Source organism: Furipterus horrens, unplaced genomic scaffold, assembly GCF_987537825.1.
Source record: "Furipterus horrens unplaced genomic scaffold, mFurHor1.1.pri manual_scaffold_1, whole genome shotgun sequence".
Taxonomy (NCBI): domain Eukaryota; kingdom Metazoa; phylum Chordata; class Mammalia; order Chiroptera; family Furipteridae; genus Furipterus; species Furipterus horrens.
This window is the reverse complement of record NW_028327171.1, coordinates 132186402-132210282: the sequence shown is the minus strand read 5'-3', so window position 1 is coordinate 132210282 and position 23881 is coordinate 132186402. Positions and strand designations below refer to the sequence as shown.

The 23881-nt window shown below is 38.8% G+C and overlaps 1 protein-coding gene across 3 annotated transcripts in view; it reads left to right on the top strand.

Annotated features, from left to right (window-relative positions):
• The window catches only part of ZRANB3 (zinc finger RANBP2-type containing 3), a 282266-nt gene that overhangs the window by 24186 nt on the left and 234199 nt on the right, over positions 1–23881 (top strand). For all 3 annotated transcript variants that reach the window (XM_090267121.1, XM_090267113.1, XM_090267104.1), the window contains one exon: positions 11602–11769. In XM_090267121.1, coding sequence (XP_090123247.1) covers positions 11609–11769 — 161 coding nt within the window. In that variant the 5' untranslated portion in view covers positions 11602–11608. The remainder of the gene's footprint in view (positions 1–11601; positions 11770–23881) is intronic.

The following is a 23881-nucleotide window of genomic DNA, read 5'->3' as shown; positions in this document are numbered from 1 at the left end:
CACAGGCAGGCGATTCCTATGGGCCTGTGTGGGTGACTGGGAGTCTCCACTCCCACTGTATTCCTCCTTTACTCTTCCCCCTTCCCTTTCTCCTACGGGCCCTCGAGTTGATCTGGGAGTCTCCTCTTTCCTCCACCCCTTCCCCACCCCCTTTTCCTCAAATAAATCTGTTGTTTAAACCTAGAGTGGTCTCCAGGAAATTTCTCAGAGCAAGGCTACCTAACACTGACCACTCCAGCAATGTCACCACAAGAGAGCAAAGGATAACAACAGCAGAAAGCAAAAATAATAACAGAGAAAGGGAAGAAAAAAAAGGAATATGGAAGACCAAAGGAAAAAAACAGTGATTATAAGAATTATAAGAGGAGACAGGGGAAGAGAACTACCACTCATAATGAATTTAAAGAGGAAAATAGGGAAAAGGAACACCAAAAATGTAAGAAAAATACTAAAAGGAGAGAAGGGAACAGTGGGGTAGTCAAAGATAAGTAGAATAGGTGATATGAAACAAAAATTAGAGCACCAAAAATAAAGTAAGAATAAAGAGATAAAAAAGAAAATGGCTATGAAAAAGTAAAATAGCTAAGATAATGAAAAAAGAACCATATAGATTTTTCTAAGCACAGTTTAGATATTGCATCTGGTTTCTCCCTTTGGATACCACTCTGGTGTCTGAGTCTGGTATAAGCCAATGTCAGGTGCTATCGACATCTAGCCCTCAGTCACCTTCTCGAAGCTACAGACTGACCACAGTTTGTGACTGATTCCTCCAGGTTTGGCTCCTCCCAGAGTGGGCCAAGATGCTCTGCAAAGCTGGCTTTTATCAGTATTGGGTCCAGGGTTGTGTCAGCAAATGTCCTAAGTCACCTCAGGTTCCACCTCTGCCAGTCTCTGCCTGCTGGCCTGTGATCAGTCTTAGACTAATCACAGATCCCGCTATTTCTGGGAGGGCTTCTGGCAGAAACAGGTGGCTGTGATTCCTGGATTGCCCATGGCAAGTGCCTTTCAGACTTCAGGGAGGATGGTGGGTGTGTTCCCCCTCCCCTGAGCCTCTAGTCTGAGTCTGTCCAGCATTATTTCCCTGTACTTCACAAGGCAGTGCCCCTAGTAGGCTTCCAGAGCCCAGATTTTGGGTCTGCCAGAAGCCAGGAGAGAGTTTCTGTAGCTCTCCTGTGAGGGGGAAGCACCAGCTTGTTTCTCAGAATAGTGCATGGATTCATTTCACCCTACCAGCAGTCTCTGGTGACTCCCGAGTCTGTTTAAGTTGCTGTGTTCTCAGCAAGGGTTAAGATACAGGATGGGAGAAAAGAAAGGAAAAAAAGAGAAAAACCCAAACAAAACAGAATACCCAGACAGAGCAAAACTGAAAAAAGAACAAAAAAGTTGCTGAGTGGAGCGAACAGGATATTGGAACAGTGTTATTCCTCAGGGTAAGGTAATTGATTTTCCCCTGGGAGGGGCTAGCTCTTCTCAAGAGAAATGGCTGCTGTGGAGCCCAGGCATATCCAGGTCAGAAAATCCCACAGTACTGCTCCAAGACTCTTCCCCAATGCTTCCCACTCCAGACTCTTCTCCTGCGGCCCCTGTTGGTGCCATCCTCCCTTTGCTAGGGCCCAAGGTGGGTAGCCACAAACACAAAACCTGTGTTTTGCCCCATTAAGGAAAAAAAGAGATGGTCAGGTTGTTTCCAGCGGTTTTCGACTCTCCCCAGAGCAGAGAGCTCCCATGGTGCGGACTCCTTGATCTGATCTGCCTGCTCTAGGAGTGTCCCTTCTGTGGGGTTATGTGGACTCCCCTGTTGTATTTGAGTCCTGATTTTTATTAGCTTCTTCCTTAATGGGAACTTTCCCCCATCTGGCTAAGTGGCTCCATCCCTACCATAACCTCCTCTGCCTTGAGAGGGCTTCTAGGTGTGGGTTGGATCCCCATATGAGGCATGTACGGGAGGCCACCTATTCATATTTCTCTCTCACACTGATGCCTCTCTCCCTCTCTCCCAAATCAATAGATTATATCCTGTATGAATTCTCTTCTTTCAAGTCTTTTATCATTCTGATGGGGTGGGAAAAGGAAGGGAAGAGTCCAGCGGCAAAACTATAACACTGGACTGTGGCAAGGTGCTCGTACCACTCCTTCCAGTGAGTCTCAGTCTTGGGCTTCCACTGCTGCACTCCTGCCAGGGTCTCTGCAGCCAGCGCTGCTCCAGCCACGTCTCTCCACCCCTGACGCTCCTAGCTCCTCCGTCAGTCTGCAGCTTCCTCAGTCAGACTGTTCTGTTTGTGGTTCCAGTGGCACCCAGGACTGGGGAGGTGACAGCCTCCTCCCTGACAAGTGCCACTGGCCCTGGACCCTGGCTCCTGGCTGTGGCAAGGTGAGCAGCCCTGCCCAGGGTGGAGGGGCACCGAGATAAGTCTGGGCACTGAGGCATGGACACTGGTTGCTTCTTCCCTAGGAGGATATTGTAATTTCCACAAAATGGCTCCCACTCCAAATCTGCACAGCCAGACGTGCTAGGCTGGGCCGTGGCAGTAGCAGGAGCTCTGTCAAGAGAACTCATGCCACCTGTCCCCGAGTGTCCTCGCAGACAGGCACTTGCACACTCACACACGCACTCATCTGCACACACACCACTCGCACTCAGCTGGCTTAGCTGCAAGACCGGTCCTGGGCTGGGAGCAAGTGGATTGTGCCTCCAGCTGCTCTGCAGCCATCTTGGAATCCTTGGCATCCCTTCATTCTTAAAATAGAATCCAAAGTCCTTATCACAGTCTTCCACAGTTTGACTCTTGCTTATCTCCATAGCTTCATCTCATACCATTCTTTCCCTTGGTTCAGCCACATTGGCTTCCTTCATGCTGCTAGAAAACACTGAGCCTTTTCTCAACTCAGGGCATTTGCTGATGTTGTCTGCCTGGAGTGTTCTTAATTTTGAACCGGGTTGTCTCTCCCATCCTTCAGACTGTATCACCTAAGCATCACCTAAGAGAGGCGTTTCCTGGTCAGCCTAATTAAAGTGGCCATTGCCTTCTTAAATTTCTTAATAATATTTGTACTATACTGTAATTAATCATCTTGTTACTGAGAAAAGTGGGCTCATTCATGTGGTGCCTTGGTGTATGACCCAACAATCAGTGTTGAGAAAAACAGCTCTTTATTTACAATATTCCAACCTTGGGGGTTCTGGGAGCACTCTTGCTCAGAACCCTGTTTTCCCCCAAGACATGACACTTCCCTTGCTTCCCAAAAGGCTATAAGTTAAAACCAAGCCTAAAACCATTCCTTCTCTGTGAGCTCTCTCCTTCAGGATCTGGGGTACATTGCTTTCAGCCTCCATATAATAGTCCAAGAAAGCATGTGCTGTGTTACACTGGATCGTGGTGAAGTCCAAGGATGGCACAAGTCCTAAGAGAGTGTCCTCTCTGCATGCCCTGAGTTCCAAGAGTCCATATAGAGTCCAGGTCTGCAAGGCAGAGCCCTTCGTGGCTTCAGAGGCAGCTGGAGTGGACACGATCAAAGCAGCAGCGTGCCTGCTTTCCTACTAGCCCAGGCCACATGGCCGGATCCTGACTCCAAACTGCATAGCTGCTGCTTCTCACATGGCTGCTACAATCTGCTGCTCCATGATGCTCCTCTTACACTTTATTTCATCATGCCTCTTCACGCGGCAGGTGGTGGCCCTCTTCATCCTTCCAAATAGCATGGCCCCCTCTCCTTATGGCTCCCCCTTATTTTACTTTATTTATTTTTCTTTATTTCTTTATTACTTTTAATTTTTTAAATTTATTTATTTGTTTGTTTTTACTTGTTTTTAAAGCGAGGGGAAAGGAGAAAGAGAGGGAGAGAAACTTCACTCTGTGGTTGCCTCTCACTCGCGCCCCCATCTGGGGACCTGACGTGCAACCTACTCTTGTGCCCTGACTGGAAATCAAACCAGCGACACTTGGTTCACAGGCCGATGCTCAATCCACTGAGCCACTGCAGCCAGGGGGCTATTTTTCTTTTTTGTAAAGTATATTTTATTGATTAGGTTGTTACATTTGTCCCATTTTCTTTTCCCCTTTGCTCCCCTCTTCCCAGTACCCTCGTTCCCTGCAGCAATACCACCCCCTTTAGTCATGTCCATGGGTCCTGCATATAAGTTCTTTGGCTTCACCATTTCCTATATTATTCTTAACTTTCCCCTGTCTATTTTGTATCAACAAATTATGCTTCTTAATTCCTGCACCATTTCCCCATTTCTCCCTCTTCCCCTTCCCAGCTGATAATCCTCCAAATGATCCCCATACTTAAACAATTGTGTTCCTGTTCTGTATGTTTGCTTAGTTTATTTTTGTTTTTATTTTTTAGATTCAGTTGTTGATAGTTGTGACTTTGTTGTCATTTTAGTGTTCATAGTGTTGATCTTCTTTTTCTTAAATAAGTCCCGTTGACATTTCATATAATAATGGCTTGACGATGATGAACTCCTTTAGCTTTACCTTGTCTGGGAAGTACTTGATCTGCCCTTCCATTCTAAATGATAGCTTTGCTGGATAGAGTAGTCCTGGTTGCAAGTTGCCTTTCATCACTTTGAAATCTTCTTGCCAGTCCCGTCTTTTTTTTTTTTTTCTTCTTTGTTTGTTTTAAGTATATTTTATTGATTATATTGTTACAATAGTTCCAATTTTTTTCCCCTTTGCTCCCCTCCACCCAGCACCCCCTCTCCCCAACAACCTCCCCCCCAAGTCCATGCCCATAGGTCATACATACAAGCTCTCCTGCCTGACCCTTTCATATATTCTTCTTTTTTAAAAAAGTAATTAATTACTTAATTAATTATTTTAACAATAAAAAATAACAACCCCTCCCTCTCAGACTTAAGACCCTTTTTAATCTTATAAAAGACAATGGGTTAAGGTCTCGAGCTCCTCTAGCTGCTTCAAGCTGGACATGGTCATTGTCCTACCTACCCTTGGGTCCATAAATCTCTAATAAGAGTGGGGGTGTGGAGGGGAGGGTGGCCTTCCCACATGGGGAAGGATCGTGCAGACTCCAGGTCAGTTGGCTATCCCCGGACAACAGCATGCTTGATATAATAGGCTGGCATCCTTGTTGTATTCTGGAGAAAACAGATTTGGCAACAGGGTTAAAAGACATCATTCAATCCATAACCACTAGATGACAAAAGAAAGGTATTAATTTTTCAATGTCCCACATTAGGGAAAAGAAGAGCTTCTTTGGAGGAAGGCGTGCCAGGTATTTCTCACCTGTCCAAAACCCTTTTGCCCATTATACTTAGTTTGGGCTGAGGGAAATATTTTAGGTTTCCCCATTCTCAGACCTCTGGGCTCTTTCTGTCTAAGCCATTAGGATAGAAAAGAGAAAGCAGATTTAAAGTGAAGCCCACAGACCACCCCATTCTTCACCAACCCAGCCACTTAGTTCAGCCAAACCGTTGAGTCTCAGGAGGCAACGCTGCAGACAGGATTAAGTGAGGCCTATACATACAGACAATCACTCAGGTAATGAGATCATAGGCTTATGCCCCTTGAAAACAGAATACACATGTTAATTTATGTAACATAACCCACATACAAGTCTCTAAATCTGTAAGACTGTCCTATTGGAGAGACATCCAGTTGCAAAGCATTTGACATTCTTCTTGCCTGTAAATTAAACATCTTTGATAATACCACAGACTTAGTTTAATTTTCAAAGGAAAACAAATTTTAAGTGAAAAGAAACTTTAAAGATGGTTAGCTGCACTACTTTATTGCCTACCACTGAGCATTGTGATTTTCCTTGAATCACAATTTTTCTCCCTAAGATTACCCTCCTTGTCATTAAAGGGACTGCATTAAGTTCATTTTTAATTTATCCTGTTCATTTGCATAAATACAACAAGAGCAGCAAATGATCACTTATGATCTTTAGTTCTGCTTTGCTGGAACTTACACAAAGAACATTTAGGGTGACCTTCAGTTTGCCCTTCAGGGCACAGAAGCAGAACCACATACCTGGCATTCAGCCTTGCCTGTAAACACCTGTCTTTTCCAAGTCCTTCAGGTTTTCCACTGTGCCTTAAGGTCACTTCTAGCCATCTTTCAGGAAAACAACCTTCATTCTTTCCCTGGAAAGATTGCTGTGGACCGCACATCCAACCAAGGTAGCAGGCCTTTTATCTCGTGGGCTTTTATTACCTTCAAAAGTCAATCCCAGTTCCTCAAGGCTTTTTGGTAACAACCAGAGCCCAAGCATGTCTCCTTTAGGCATGACATTCCAGTCAAAGTCTTAGTCAAAAAAACCTCTATTAACAACTGGTCTTATTAGTTTTATACAGAGAAACTTATGTCATTATTTACTTCTTTAGAATGCCAAACTCTGGGGGGATCAGATAGTGAGAAAAATATACAGTGTGAAGGAAAATCATTGTCCTTCTAATATTAACTGAACTGGCATTTCCGTTCTTTATATTTTCATTTTTTCCCCCACTAAAAAAAATTTTTTTTTTGTTTTTCCATTACAGTTTTCCTACTTTTCCCCCCTCTTGCTTCCCCGCACCCTGCCGCCCACTTCTTCCACATTCAGTCCCCACCCGGTTGCCCATGCCCATGGGTCATTTATACATGTTCTTTGACTAGACCCTTCCCCTTCTTACCCTCCCACCTTCTCTCCCTCCCACCTCCCCCCTTGTTACTGTTAGTTTATTCCTTGTTTACATACCTCTGGTTCAATTTTGCTTATTTGTTTGTGGTGTTCATTAATTTCCTGTAATAGGTGATAGCATAAGGTATTTTTCTTTCATTGCCTGGCTTATTTCGCTAAGCACGATTCTCTAGTTCCATCCATGTTGTTGCAAATGGTAGAAGTTCCTTCTTTCTTTCTGCTACATAGTACTCTATTGTGTAAATGTACCACAGTTTTTTGATCCACTCATCTACAGATGGGCACTTAGGCTGTATCCAGCACTTGGCTATTGTAAACAGTGCTGCTTAAAGCAGACCCTTTAGCATCTCTTGCAATGCTGGTTTGGTGGAGATGTATTCTTTTAGCCTTCTTTAGTCTTGTAAACTTCTTATTTCACCTTCCATTTTGAATGAGAGCCTTGCTGGGTAGAGTATTCTTTGTTGTAGGCCTTTGTTTTTCATTGCTTGAAATATTTTTGACCATTCCCTTCTGGCTTGTAGTGTTTCTGCTGAGAAATCTGATGATAGCCTTATTGGAGCTCCCTTGTATGTTATTAGTTGTTTCTCTCTTGCTGCTTTTAGGATTCTCTCTTTGTCTTTCAGTGTTGCCATTTTAATTATGATGTGTCTTGAAGTGGGCCTGTTGGGGTTCATCTTCATTGGGACTCTCTGTGCTTCCTGGACTTGCGTGACTCTTTCTCTCCTCATGTTAGGGAAGTTTTCTGTCATTAGTTTTTCAAAGAGGTTTTCCATCCCTTGCTCTTCTTCTTCTCCTTCTGGAATTCCTATGATACAGATGTTATCACGTTTCATGTTGTCCTGCAGCTGTCTTAGAACCTCTTCAATCTTGTTCAGTCTTTTTTCATTTTGTTGCCCTGTCCGGGAGTTTTTGTCTACATTGTCTTCCAGCTCACTGATCCGATCTTCTGCTTCCTCTAGCCTGCTTTTAATTCCTTCTACTGTGTTTTTCATTTCAGAGATTGTATTCTTCATTTCCTCCTGGTCTTATTGATAGCTTCTGTGTCCTTTTTCATGCTGGAGTAATTCTAAGTTCCCTGTCGTTTCCGCTTAGCTCATTGAGCTTCTCCATAATCAATGTTTTAAATTCCATATCTGATAATTTGCTCCCCTCTATTTCATTTAGCACTCTTTCTGGGGACTCTACTTTTCCTTTTGATGGGGGTTTGTTTCTCTGTCTCCCCATTTTTGTGACTCTTATTGTTTGTTGCTGCTTAGAATGATCTGCAGTTCCTGGAGCTGCCCCTGGTGGCATCAGATCGTGTACCAGTCTGGCCCTAGGCAGCCTGTTGGAGACTTCCAGGGATGTACTGCCTTTGTCTGTCTCCTTTAGTTGTTAATCTACTCAATCTGTGATTAGCCGTCAGGCTTAAGGACCGAAGGTGTGGCAGCTTAATTCCTGTAGGCAGGGCTTTTGCTTCTCATCAGGCTGATGCCACTTGGGGGATTGGGGAATGGTCTTCCTGCAGTACTGGGGATGAGTCAGCACTGGGACCTGGTCATCTGCTTCCCCAGTTCTCCCCTCAAAGCCACCACACCAAACTCTCCCCAAGCATCTCCAGTCCTCTCTGCCCTCTCTCTGCTTGAGCCCAGGGTAAGTGGGGACCAAAATATTTTCGTATGTGATCTGTTTAAGAGCTCTTTTTCTCCCGCTGTTTCTGTCCGGCTAGCTAGAAACCCTGTAGCTTTTTGCTTTTCACAGCTGGATACTATTTTACCTTCCACTCTGTTGCTGTAGGCTGGGAAGCTCAGCTGGGGATTTAGACTCTGCCCTTCTCAGGGGGAACCCCCGGCTGCTGAGCTGTTTCTCAGTCCCTTCAGCTGCCACCCGTGTGAGCCCAGCCAGCCCTTCCACGTCTCCGCACTCCCTACCAGTCACGTTGTGATGTAGTGACCTTTTCTGTGTCTCCGTGGTTATAAGACTTCTCTCCAGCTAGTGTTCGGTTGGTTATTTCAGATGATTTCTCCAAAATTAAGTTGTAAATCCAGACTAGTCCTGGGAGGAGGTTAGTGTAGCTTCCACTCACTCTTCCGCCATCTTGGATCTTGCCAGTCCCTTCTTGCTTGCAAAGTGTCCTTTGAGAAATCAGCTGATAGTCTTACAGGCACTTCTTTGTAGGTAACTCTCCACTTTTCTCTTGCTGATTTTAAGATTCCTTCTTTATCTGTAGCCTTTGGCATTTTAATTATAATGTGTCTTGTTGTGTACCTCTTTGGGTCCAGCTTGTTTGGGACTCCCTGTGCTTCCTAGACTTGTATGTCTATTTCCTTCACCAAATTTGGGAAGTTTTCCTTTGTTATTTTTTCACAGAAACTTTCAATTTCTTGCTCTTCCTTTTCTGCTTCTGGCACCCTTATGATTCAGATGTTGGTATGTTTAAAGTTGTCTCAGAGGTTCCTAAGCCTCTCCTCATTTTTTTCAATTCTTATTTCCTCATTCTGTACTGGTTGACTGTTTTCTTCTTCCTTATATTCCAAATCGTTGATTTGAACCCTGGTGTCTTTCCCTTTACCATTGGTTTTGTGTAGGTTTTCCTTTGTCTCATTTAGCATACCCTTCACTTCTTCCCTTTTGCATCTGCCATACTTAAGCATATCTGTCAAGTCTGTAAAGCATCTTTATCACTAGTGTTTTGAACTCTGCATCTGTTATGTTGGCTCTCTCCTTGTTTGTTAGGTTGGCTATCTACTCATCTATTAGGTTCGCTATTTCCTCGTCGCTTAGTTCTCCCACTGGAACCTTGTTTGGTTCTCTCTTTTGGGCCATACTTCTCTGGCTTCTAGCTGCTTGCTCAGCACTTCCCCCTTTTCCAGACACTTCTCCCATTTCTGTATGGGACTGGCGCCTCTCTAGCTGTTGCCCTGGTCGTTGTTCCCGGAGTGGGTGGGTCTGCGGACTTCCTCAGACTATGGGGGACCTTTAAACAAGGGGACTCTGCTGACAGACTGGCAGTTTCATATCCGCCCCAACTCCCCTGGTTTGCACATTCAGAAGCAATGAGGCTTTATTTCCCCAGCGCTGGAACCGTGAGCTCTGCAGCCTGGTCTGATGCTGGAAGTGCTCCCCAGGTGTCCCTCTCGACTTTTTAAAATGTTTGACTGCACTTTCCACTGGCCTGCCACTGCCGCTGCTGCTGCCACCACCACACTGCGTCCTCTCTGCCCCGATTCCGCCCTTCCTACCTGTCTGGATGAGTATTTCTTCTTTATATCTTTGTTGGGCTTCCATGCAGCTCGATTTTCTGGAACTTCCGTTTGTCTCTAGTTTTGAAGTAGTTGTATTCCTATTTAGTTGTGGAGGGAGACACAACTTAGTGTGTATCTAGGCCTCCATGTTGGCCAGAAGTGGCTCCCCCTTATTTTAAATGCTCACCTGAAGCACCATACTTAATTGTTATGAAAAGTATCTTAAACTGTATCATCCATCCTTTTACTCAGGTGGCAGCACTTCTTCCCTTCAGCTATCTCCTTGTCATTCACATGCAAAGAATCAAACTATATTATCTGCCCTTTTACTGGCCTTTACCTTGGCAGTAGTACAGCTATTATCTAGCTACCAGCCTGCCATAGATATGCAAAGTACCTTAAAAACTGTATTATCTCCTCCCATCCCCAAATCTGTGGGCTGTGGGGACTTTTGGGGATGGCCCTCGCCCTGTTATAATCTTATTTATTTTCTCTTTAGCCTCCCCTCTATGAGGGTGTGGTCCTTGCTTCTCTAGATTGTGGCTTATAGTACCTATTTTTAAATTAATAAATAATTGTTGAATTCTTAAGATTCTTAGACATTGGACACAGAAGTTGATTACTTTGGGGGGGAGGGGAATTAAAGTTTATAAGTCTCCAAGTAATTGAGAAAAAAGGAAATTTTTAAAAGATGGAATAAGATTATATATAAACAGATGAATAGTTACAATCTAAATACAAAGTATTGTTATTAGAGAAGCTTTATAGTTTAGTTTTTTTTTTTGTTTGTTTGTTTTTTTTTGCATAGGCCTAAAAATTTATAGATATGAAATTTTTATATGGCAGAAAATTAAAGTTATATCTGTGGGAGCCCAGGGGTGAGGAAGATACTAACCAGGCAGAGTTTATACTATGGATTCAATTCATTTAAAAACAATTCATTTTAATATTTAAAAATCAGTCTCACTTAATAATAATGCTAAGTTAATTATTATAAATTTGAAGTTAATGTCTTTGTATTTTATGATTTTTCTTCTTTTTAATGCTCACCCAAGGATACGTTTATTGATTTTAGGGAGTGAGAGAGAGAGAGAGAGAGAGGGAGAGAGAGAAAGAAATTAAGAAATTGGTTGTCTCCCTAAGGCACCAGGACTGTGGAGCAAACACACAACCAAAGTAATATGCTCTGACTATGAATCGAACCCACATCCTTTTGGTATACAGGATGATGCTCCAATCAACTGAGCCACCCAGCCATGACTGTATTTTACAATTTTTAAAATGCAGTTTTATTCCAATCTTAGAAAATATGGTATGATATAAAAATATACATCTATAAATTATGAAAGGATTAATCTTTTATAGCAAATTTGCCCTTTATTTTAAAAGTTGTTCAGTTGGTAAAAATGTAGTTGATATATAACTTTAAAGTAATATATTTATTGCTTATTAAAATAGGGTTATGGCTATACTATGGCTCAATTAGAAATACAAATGAAATAGAGGATGCTGAGTTTTTTGATAGTGAATTAAGTAATTGCTTTTGGACTCAGTGCTTTGAATTTTTTTAATAGCTTATTCTGGGAACATGATTTTATTTATATCTATGTAGATAGTTTATCAAGGCTACTGATAAGTATGTTAATATTGTTATTTATGTTTAACTCTCTAATTACACTTAGTAATATCTATTTTCCCAACCCCTTTCCTTTTGTGATTTCTTTGATTTTAGGGTCATCATGCCCAGAGTTCATAATATGAAAAAGCCTCTTACATCTCAGATTTCCTGTTTGACAAGTGAATCTTACAAACAGCTGGATTTTTTGCCTGATAAGCTAAGAGCAAAGCTGCTTCCTTTCCAGAGAGATGGCATCATTTTTGCCCTTAGAAGAGATGGCAGGTAAGGTAATTTTTTCAAGACATGCTGAAAATGTTAAATACCTGGCAAATGTATAAAAAACAAAGCTCTGTGCAAAGCTCTGTATGTGTGTGTGTGTGTGTGTGTGTGTGTGTACATAGTCTTCTGTTAATTTTTTTTATGATATATCTTATTTTGCCTTCCTTCATGAATGATATTTTGGTTGGCATACAACTCTGCTTTGATAGCTGTTTTTTTCTTAGCACTTTAGGTGTCATAGTCTGCTGTCTTCTGGTTTCCACAGTTGCCATGAAAAGTGTGCTCTTGCGTCTTAAAATATGCTACAGGTGACTTATTAATTACAAAGAGAAAAATTACAAAATGGGTAATGTCAGTATCACCAGTAGCAGGAGACCTACAGGCATAATGTAGTGCATGGGAGATGTACAACCTTCCTTAAGAGTGTTCTTCCTGGAAATACTTGAGCTGATAATCATAAGGAAGCAGTCAAACCTGTTCCGAATGTGGCACATTTTTTCAGGACATTTGATCTGAAGTCTTCAGATGATTCTATGTCTTGAAAAAACTAGGGAAGTGACAAGAATGTTCTAAATTGAGAAATAAATAAGAGTTAGAATATATGAAAGTAATGCATAAATTTTGATTAGGTCCTGGATAAGTAGAAGGATAAACTTTAGACCTTTTTGACACCAGGAACAGTTCCCTGGAAGGTAGGGGGACTGGAGACGGAACTCAGGTGAGCTTCCTCAGGCAAGCTTTGCTTACGGCCAGTTGTTTCTAACAGGCCATGGACTGGGGGTGGGGACACCTGCTTTAGAGGGCATTTTTTAGAATAACTGGGAAAATTTTGTCTGGACTCTATTATAGTGATATTATTGAATTAATGTTGATTATCTTAGGTGAGGTAATGGTGTTGTAGTTGAACAGAAGAATGTTCTTGTTCCTGGGATGATAAAGAATTTGGGGGTAAGGAATCCTACTATCTTCAGGTTATTTTCTACATTTTCCCAAAAGGGAAGGACATGTGCATGTTTAGAAAAACTTTGAATGGATCAACCAAAATGTTAAAAGAGTGGATTTAGTGAGTGGTATAAGTGTGTTTATTGTATTATTCTTTTTTGCTTTTCTTTCTGTGAGTTTGAAAATTTTCCAAAACAAAACAAAAACCCACCAAGGAATCAGTCTAATTTTCATTGCTTTGTAGATCATCTTGTATTTGTATATGATTTTAAGATTTTTCTTTGTCTTTAGAGTTCTGCAGTTTCACTATAATTTATTCAGTATTTTTTAATGTTGTTTGGGATTATTGTACAAATTAATCTGGGATTTATATCCTTCCATATTGTTGTATTTCATTGTAGTTGGTTCATCTCCTTGCCATATATCATAAAATTTTATTGTGTAAATATATCATTTATTTATTGATTCGACTGTTGATGAGCATTTAGGTTGTTTTTAGTTTGGGGCTCTTACAAAAACAATGCTATAAACATTCTTATACAATCTTTTGGTAAATATAGGTACATTTTTCTTGTACATATACCAAGAAGAGAAATTGTTGTGTCATAAAATATGCATATATTCCACTAAGTAGATACTGCTTGTATTAGTTTGCCAGGCTTGTCTTAGCAAAGTATCACAAATAGATGCCTTAAACAATAGAAATTTATTGTCTCATAGTTCTAGAGGCTAGAAGTCCAAAATCAATGTTTGCTGGGAATGATTTCTTCCTAAGACTTTGTGGAAAGGATATCTTCTAAGTCTGACTCCTTGGCTTGCAGATGGCTGTCTTTTTCCAGCGACTTTTCACATCATTTTCCTTCTATTCATGTCAAAATGTTCTCTTAAAACATTTTTTTATCCTCAGCCAAGGACATTTTTTTTTTCATTGATTTTAGAGAGAGAGTAGGGGAGAGAGAAAGGGAGAGAAAGAAACATCAAAGTGAGAAACATCCATCAGTTGTCTCCTCCACTGTGGACTGGGGCTTGAACCCACAACCCAGGCATGCGCCCTAACTGGTAATCAAACCTCAACCTTTAGGTTATGGGACAATGCTCCAATGTACTGAGCCACACCTGCCAGGGCAAAATGTTTCCTTTTTAAAAGGATACCAATTATATTGGGTTAGAGCTCATCCTAATGACCTAATTTTAACTAATTACATCTGCACTAACAGTATTTCCAAATTAGGTCACATTCTGAGGCACTGGGTTTTAGGACCTAAACATGTGAATTGGGCAACGGGGTGGGATGGGGAGGGCCACAGTTCAATCCCTAAACTCATCCAGACATTTAAAAAATTTTTTCTTCTAACAGTCTATCTTTCTGTTGTTGTTGTTGTTGTTTTTATTTATTTTTAGAGAGCAGGGAAGGAAGGGAGAAGGAGAGGGAGAGAAAAGAGTAACCTGTGTGGTTGCCTCTCACATGACCCCAAATGGGGACCAGGCCCACAATCCAGGCATGTGCCCTGACTGGGAATCAAACTGGTGACCCTTTGGTTCACAGGCCAGCACTAATCAACTGAGCTGCACCAGCCAGGGCATTTTTTAAAGTGGTTGTACCAATTTATTCTTGTATTGACAGTGTCTATGAATTCCAGGCATACCACGTCCTTACCAACACTTGATATTGTCTATATTTAATTTCGTTTTAGATATTCTGGTAATTATATAGTGATATTTACTGAGGTTTTCATTTGTATTTTTCTGATGACAAATGAAGTCTTAACACTTTTTCATATACTTATTAGCCATTTGGACGTCCTCTTTTAAGTGCCTGTTCATGTCTTATTTATTTTCCTGTTGGGTTTTCTGTCTACCCTTTTCTTATTGTTTTCTAGGAGTCTTATGTCAGATTTATATTTTGAATGAGTATTTTGTCAGGTAGACATGTCGCACATTTTTCTCAGGCTATGGCTTGCTTTTTCACTCTTCTAATAATGTTTTGATAAGCAGATGTTCTCAACTTTTAACATCATCTTAAATACTCTTTATCAGTAATGTCTTTTATTCTTGACATTTTTTTACATCCTATTTTAGAAATATTTGTCTACTTCAGGGTTGTGAAGATAATTTCCTGTGTTTTCTCCTAAAAACTATTGTTTTGTTTTATTTTTTACAAATTTGATTTACAGTCCACCTGGATTTGATTTTTTTACATGGTATGAGGTAAGGGTCAGACTTGATTGATTATTGATTATTTATTTAATTTTGTTTATGGATGTCTGATTGATCCATCACAATTTATTGAAAAGACCAACTTTTCTCCACTGCACTAAAGTGTCTTTTCATAAATCAAGTTATCTTATGTGTACCTTTCTAGATAAGTGCTCTCTAATGGAACTTTCTGCCATAATGGAAATGTCTGTATATTTTTTGTTTAATTTAGTAGTTATTAACTACATGTAGCTGCTGAGTTCTTGAAATGTGACCAGTGCAACTAAGGACTGAATTTTTTCATTTTTATTGACTTTATTAGTGACATTGGTTAATAAAACTATACAAATTTTAGGTATTCTGTTCTATAAGACATCATCTGTATATTGTACTGTGTGTTCACCACCCCAAGTCAAGTCTCCTTCCCTCACCATTTATCACCTCTTGACCCACCTCTACTTCTGAATTTTTAATATTAGTTAATTTTAATTAATGTAAATTTAAATAGCCACATGTGTCTAGTGACTTTCATATGGGACAGTGCAGGTATAGATAGATTATTTATTTCATTACTATTTGTCTGATTGCTGGTCTTTTTGTTGGTACCGTACTTTGTAATTACTATAAATTTATAAAGCTATTTTGGTATAAGGTAACATAGCTTTGTATTTTTTTTTTTTTAAATTTCTTGATTATTGTTGGCTTTTTGCATTGCCTCTAAATCATGGATATCATTTGTCAATTTTCACAAAAAACATTGCTAGGATTATGCATGGAATTATTTTGCATCTATAGATCAGTTTGGGGAGAATTGATACATTTACAATGTAGAATATTTTACTAGATGAATGTGGATTGTTTTCTCATTTATTTAATTGCTCTCCATTTATTTTCATCTCAGTTATTCCACCCTTTACTTAATTTTTAATAAGGTTTTATAGTATTCAGTATATAATTCTTTAACATATATCATTACACTTATTTCTAGGTATTTAATTTTTTGATGATATTACAATTTGTCTTTTTCCTGCTCCAGCAGTTTTTATTTTTTATTTCAAGATTTTCTGTTCGTTTGGCTATCCAAAAGTTTTATTATGATATCCCTAGCTTAATCTGTGGGTAGATGTCATTCATTAATTCTGGAAAATTCTTATTTGCTGTCTGTTCAGATAACTACTTTGTCCCATTTTTTCTTTTCCTTAATTCCAGTTGTGTTAGACCTTTTGTTGGTGTCCCATTATCTCTCCTTGTCCTTCTTTTCTTAATTTTTAAAATTTCTGTGGTTCCAGTGGATATTTTTTGTTTACCTATATTCTTATTCCAGTTCTATCATTTGCTGTTAAATAAATCTATTGAATTCGCTCAAGGAAGGCACCACTACTGAAAATACCTAAAACCAAAACCCATTCAATATGTCTGAAACAAAGTTGAATTTATTATTTGTTAGCAAGGGAGAACTATGCTTGTTAGATACAGGCTCTTGAAACAAAGCAAAGAGTTGGTATTGTATCAGGCTTTGGGGAGGTCCAGAGACTTTTAAAAAGCTGGAGTGTTTAAGGATTTGCTGAATTTCAAAGTATAGTTTAGGGATTAGCTGACTAATGTCAAAGAACAGTCAGTCCTTTCCTTTCTTGTATAGGGGAATAGGAACATTTTATTTCTGTTCTTGTCAGAATATTTTTAAGTACTAGAATATACATTTCCTCTCTACCTGGTTGTGCTTATAAATATCTTATTTTTTGCCATGTTTTAGTTCTATCTCTTATTTCTGTAAATATTTACACATACTTATTTTACATATCTGAAGTCCTTCGGAAGCTTTTTGTTGATGATGATGGTTCATTTCTCAATGTATTTTCTAATTAAAAAAAGTTTTGGACTTCCGGCCAAGATGGAGGCTTAGACGGACACGCTCGGTCTCCCTCTACAACTAGAGAGGAATACAACTACTTCAAAACAAAAGATAACGAGAAATTCCAGAAAATAAAACTACACGGAAGCCCAACATACAAAGTTATAAACCAGCAGCACCCTTTGGGCAGGTAAGAAGAGCGAAAGGGGGCGGAGCTGTTTGCGATCGCACCAGGGACAGCGGCAGGGAGAGCAGTCTCAGCTGCAGTCTAACCCCGGCAGCTTGCGACCCCAACGCTTGGAAAAGCAACCACCACATCGCCCGGAACAGTGAGGCTCTGAGGGCGGGAGGACGGATCCCAGCCTCCTAGCAGAATAACTGCGGGAATCCATCTTGGACCTCCGCCCCCACACAAAGCGCCACAGCGCTGCGAAATAGGTTGCGGGTAGCCACTGGTTGCTGGGCAGTGACGACAAAGTGCCATAGCGTGGCGAGAAAGGTTGCTGGACCACCGCCGGTCGCTGGGTTGTGACAACAAAGGGCCACAGTGAGGGGAAAAAGGTTGCGGATCGCTGCCGGTCACTGGGTTGTGATGAGTACACAGGCACTGCCCCCTATAGCCGGCCCAAGAAAGCAAAACGCATCTGTCAAAATGAGGCAGACAACTATAGACATCCCGGTGGCACAGCTCACCAGGCAACAGATGAAGAACCTGACAGATGAACAAATAAGAAACCTGTCAGAGGCTCAGTTCAGGGCCATTATTATCAGGTGGCTTACAGAATTAACAAAAGATCTGGAAAAAGATGAGAAAGAATTGAAAAACACTCATACTGAAAGGAACAAAACCTCATACGAGACAAATGGTGAGGAAATAAAATCCAGAGTTCAAATCAACAAACCAGAACATAGAGAAGGAACAAACAGTCAACCAGTGCAGAGAGAGGAAACAGGAGGCAAGGATGAGAGGATCAGAAACCTCTGGGACAGCTATAAGAGATCGAATATACAGATTATAGGATTGCCAGAGGGCGAAGAAGAACTAGAAATTGAAAAATTAAGTGAAAGTGAAAATATAATAAAGCAGAACTTCCCAAACTTGGGGAAGGAAATAGACTTACAGGTCCAGGAAGCACAGAGAGTTCCAAAACAACTGGACCCAGGGAGAACCACTCCAAGACACATTATATTCAAAATGTCAAAAGTTAAAGATAAAGAGAGAATCTTAAAAGCAGCAAGAGAGAAGAAAAGAATCATGTACAAAGGGGTCCCAATTAGACTATCAGCTGACTTCTCAAGGGAGACCCTGCAGGCAAGAAGGGACTGGCAAGAAATATTCAAAGCAATGAAAATCCAAAACCTACAACCACGAATACTTTATCCAGCGAAGCTGTCATTCAGAATAGAAGGGCAGAGAAAGTGTTTCCAGGACAAAATAAAACTGAAAGAGTTCATTAGATCCAAACCACTATTATATGAGATGTTAAAGGGACTGGTTTAGAAAAAGGAGGATCAAAACTATGAACACTAAAATGAAAACTGCATCACAAGAAACAATAACAGAAGCTAGGGAATTGAAACAAAGGCAAACTAAATAGGCAATGAGAGTGGAAAAAGAACTATAGATATGGGGAGCATATTGGGGGGGAGGTCAGCAGGGAAGGGGAAGGGGGAGAGGGAGGGGGATGGTATAGGAATTAAGAAACATTGTAGTAGGGAATGGAATAGACAGAGAGAGTTTGAGAAGAACTATATGTACAACCAATGGACATGGACTAAAAGGGGGGGACAAGGGGAGGGAGGGGAGCCACCAGGTGGAGGGGAGCAGAGGGAAGGGAAACTGGAACAAATGTAACACTGTAATCAATAAAACACTTCAAAAAATAATTTTTTTTTTAATAATTAGGTAGTCTTAATTTCTGGGAATCTAGAAGAGACCTAAAAAATGGGTTAATGCTTTTAGGGAGGATTTGCAAAATTAAAATTTTAGTTTAGTATTTTCCAGGTCACATGGGCAGTTTAGATTCAAAACCTCACATTCACTCTTAGGTAGGCTTATGATTAGGAATTGCGATTATTAATTTTTACCTCATGCTAAACAATAAGTTATCTCATTAGCTTTTTAAAAAAAATAGGTATCATTAAATTTAACAAAATGCACAAGTTTTAGGTGTACGGCTCAATGGATTCTGACATATGTATATACCTGTGTTTTAAAACACCTCAGTCAAGATATAATACACTTTAATTACCCAGAACAGACCTCTTTCTAATCATCCCCATCCCCCTGAGTTAGGCAAACACTGATCTGATATCTATCACCAGAATGTATTTTTTATAGTTACATGATGCTCTCTTTTTTTTTAACTTTTATTTAGAAATAATTTTAACTTATAGAAAAAAGTTATTATTTTTAGCCCTGGCTGGGTAACTCAGTTGGTTGGAGCATCATTGCAATAGCCTATAGATGTGATGAGTTCGATCTCCAGTAAAAGCACATAGAAGAATCAACCAGTGAATGCATAAATGGATGGACCAACAAATCATTGTTTCTCCCTATCTCTTTTACTCTCCTTTCCCCCCTCCCTCTAAAAATCAATAAATAATTTTTAAAAAATAATTACATAAAAAGTTAATTTTAAAAGTGTAACAATAACTATCAAATTCAGGAAATTTAACTTCTGTACAACACTTTAATCTACATATATGTTGTCACTTGTACCAATAATATCTTTTTTAGCATGTTTTTTAGCACAAGATCCATAGCCTTACATGACACTGGCATTTTTTTTTTTTTTAAGAATATAGGTCAATTTACTTAACAGAATCTCAATTTTTTAAATGTTTTATCATGAAATTGTATTAATCTCACTTTTATTCATTGACATTAAAGCTATACTTGGTTTTAATTCTGTCGTCATTGTTTTTGTTATGGTTTCTGTTCCTAAAACAATGTTACTGTATAATCACTAGATGATCCACTAAACACAGGGTGGGACTTAAAAGTAGGTTTACAATTGTTCATATGGAAATAATACAATCATCAATCAATAATAATACAAAGATAAACTCTGTTTCACATACAACTGTAGACCTAGTTTTGCCTCATCTTGTGTATGACTATGCAATTCAAGTGTTCATGTTTAATATGCACTTTTAGTAATTTGAAAGGTTTGGAGTTTGAATCCATTCATAATCTTTATAACTTATAGCTTTATACAATATACTTGGTTTTCTATTTTATTAGGCAGCGTTTTCTTATTCCCAATTTTATGTGGTAACATTTGGTATATTGCCTTTTTCTCCCTGTCATTCTTTCTCAGCACATCATATTAACTGATTAATTTTTCTTGATGTCCATCTTTGTATCTTTAAAAATAATTTGTTCCTATAAGATATTTATATTATTTTCTTTACCAAATTTAAATGATTTTTGCTTTTTTTGCCTCTTTACTCATTAGGTATATAATTTCTGTGTCACAGCCTGTAACTGTTACATTCTTTTCTGTACACAGAATATTTAAAGAGCTGAATCATTTCAATGCTTCCCTCCAGTTTATTTTGTTTCTGCATAGTGTTATTTGGTTGCAGGTATCCTCTCAAAGCTTTTTTAAACAGTCTAATGGGAAGTCAGTTCCCCAATTTCTCGCATTTTAAATGTCTTTTCACTGAGTTTGTACTAAATGACAAGTGGACTAGCTAAGAAGTTCCTCAGTCCCATGTTCTTTTCTGGTTGATGTTGTAGGTATTGCTCCACCCTTTGTTGTAGAAAAGTCTGAGGGCTGACTCATTTTTCTCTCCTTAAAGGTGAATTCATTTATTTGGTCTCCTTAGCCATTTTTGTAATCAATACAAGAATGTGTCTTGGTGTTGATGCTTATATGTCTCTTTTCTGGATGTGCTATATTATTTTAATCTGTAGTTTACATTTTTCTTTTATTTCTGGAAACTTTTCTTGAATTACATTGAAAACGAGTTTTCAGTTCCTTTATTTTGATTTTTTTTTTCTTCGAAGATACCAAGTATGCTTATGTTACTTGATTCATCTTGGCCTGTAATCTGTGTTATTTGTATTTAGTGTCTTTTTTGTCTTTCTCTTTCTTTCCTTTTTTCTAGAACTCTTTTGGCCTTTCTTCATTCCCTTTGAAAATTTCCTTTTGATTCTGTGCTTTGTGTGCTTTTCTGTATTTTTAGCAGTGCCTATTTCCTCCTCCACTTCCATTTGGTCTTCATTTGAGTGGTTATTTTTCTTTTACTTCTCTGACTTGTCAGTTCACACTTAATTTCTTTGTGTTTCTTGCCATAGCTTCTTATATTTGTAGCATTGTTTTGTTTTTTTTAAATTACTACTCATCATTCAACGAGGAACATATTTTTCCTGAGCCTATTTGCAAAAGATTATTTCATGGAGAGCTAGAGTAATGTTGGAAACTAACACCTATTCTCTTTATGACACTATTTTGGTGGGTGATATATTTCTCTTGAAATAAACATAGCAGGATAGCTAACTGTGCAAAGTCTCTCACTCCAGCCCTGGCCTCCCTTTGCTTCCCAACCATTTGGGGTTTATCATTGAGCCTTGTCTCCTTTACTTCTCCCTGTAGTTAGACTGGACCCTGCAGTACTCTGGCTGTCTGTCCCCCTATCCTCTTGTTGATGCAAAGAAGCGGTTTTTGACTTGGCAATTCAAGTATCCCCTTCACTTTGGAACTGTGTCCTACTGTTTTGTGTTGTTTCCCTGAGATGTCTAGTCAAAATATTCTTTCTGGTTATACTCCTTCAGCTGTTGTTATTGTTGCTGTTTTTAATATTTAACATTTTTTGGTAAACCATCTTGTTTTGTCTAGTTTTCAAAGGTGATAAATAACCATGCTTTAAACTTTGAATCTGTGTTCTACCTTGTTCAGTGTTAGATGTATTACTTAGGTATTTATTAAATTATTATTTATATATCTATGGTTATACATGGTTAAAAATAATTTACAAACTTATTAATATATGAAATTTTCAGTGCACAGTTGAATAAGGTTTGCTATATGTCATTTACTTTATCACATATGATGAGATGTAAGATACCTGTTACTGAATGAATTATTAGGGTTAACACTGCACACTGTCATTGTTACATAGATGTATTGATGGTGTTCTACAAAATAACTATTTCATTTCTTCTGGAAATTTTGGTTGGACAGTTTGTTTTAATTATGTGTTTGTATGAAGGAAGAGGAGACATTGCATTTTAGGTTTTTATAAAAAGTATGAGATGATTTTGTAGTAATTTGTATTCTTTAAAGGTATCACTTGATGACAACCTAAAATCTTTCATTGTTTCCTTTTCTCTCCTAAAATTGAAGAATTTCTGTTATATTACACATTTAGATATACAGTGGAACCTTGGTTCTCGAACTTAATTTGTTTCAGAAAACCAAAAGCAACTTGTTCAAAAATGGAACCTCCTTTTTTTGTCACCTGAGAGACACGTGACTGATCATACAAGTAACAGCATGAAGGTGTTGTTGGGTAGAGAATCGAGATCCAAAGACTTTTTAGACAACCGAGACATTTTTTCCGTCAACAACTTAGTCGAAAACTGAATTGTTTGAGAACCAAGACATTCGAAAACTGAGGTTTAACTGTACTTCTTTTGTAGTGTTATAATCCTTACTTGTTTGGCTGATTGTAGATAGAATTTCTGCCACTAGAATAGTAAGTGCCAGGGGCTGGAGAGAGGAGGAAGGTAATATAGAGATATTGTTTAATTTGTACAGAGTTTCAGTTTCAAGTGATGAGGAAGTTCAGAGGATGAATAGTGGTGATGGTCACAAACAATGAGAAGATTCTAAATGCCACTGAAATTGTACACTTTCAAATGATTAAAGTGAAATATTTTATGTTATATATACGGTATCCATAAAAAAAATTGCTGTACTAGTAGTATTGAATAGTACACTTTCTTAGGGCATGGGAATGAGTAGGTATGTGAGTTCAATATTAAAAAGAACATATGATGTGCTAGAAGCTTTACATGTATAAGGTTACATCCTGTGAGGTATGTACTTAGGACTAGCTTTCTTTTACCCATTAAGAAACTAAAGCTCAGAGAGGTTAATTTATAATAAATTTATGAACAGCCCATTGTTTGCTTAACTCTTGGGATAATTTGTCTGACATATAAAACCTATAAGTTAATAAAACATATAGTTGAGATTTGGACCTATTTCTGCTTGACTCTAAGGCAGGCATTCTTTCTATTTTACTACCCTACCTTCCATGAGAATATTGTAGCTTCACGTTACATTGAAATGTTGACATGGCATTCTGTTCTACTGTAGATTCTGACATCACATGATTCTAAACCTCCCCCCCCCCAAAAAGTCTTAAAACAGCAATGTGAGTGCCCTGAGATAACCCCAAGCTGTATGTTAACATCTGTAGGCTTTAAATAGGTCATGTCGAATTTGAGTAGACTGTGTAATGTGGAAATGATTCATGTTCTGTGAGGTCATCTACTACAGTATTTTAAATTTTGAATTAGTTTTCTATCAGATGCACAGTTGTGATTCTCTTCATAGTACTATGAGTTTCTAATGGAGGACATTGGTTTTTGTATCTATTTGCTATTTTAAATTGCATCCTTTATTTATTTATTTATTTTTTTAATGTAAAAGGTGGAACTTAATCTTTATTTACGGGACACTGTAAGATGTGAGATTCCACATAGAAATAAGAAATCCATTGAGAGGAGAGGTTTCATGCAGTATGTACAGTTTGGAGCTGTTCAAGTATAGTATTCTTATCTGCTTTGCTCGCTTCCTTTGGAGTCTCCTTCTTTCCCATGAAAGAAAACTGAAGTTATTTCATCATGATAAATAATTTAATAGAAAACGTCTCAGTATAGTAATGATTTTCAAACTACTTGTTGGAATCACTGTTTTCTAGTAATGATTTAAGTGAAAAAATTTTAGCATAAACAATAAAATGACCTGGACATTCCCTATATATTTGTATTATTTGATTTTATACATTACCCTTCAGAAATGGAATATTTGATATATTGTGAAGAAAACAAAATCAATCCTACTTTTCTGGAACCCTGATACTTAACTATCTTTAATAACCACAGAA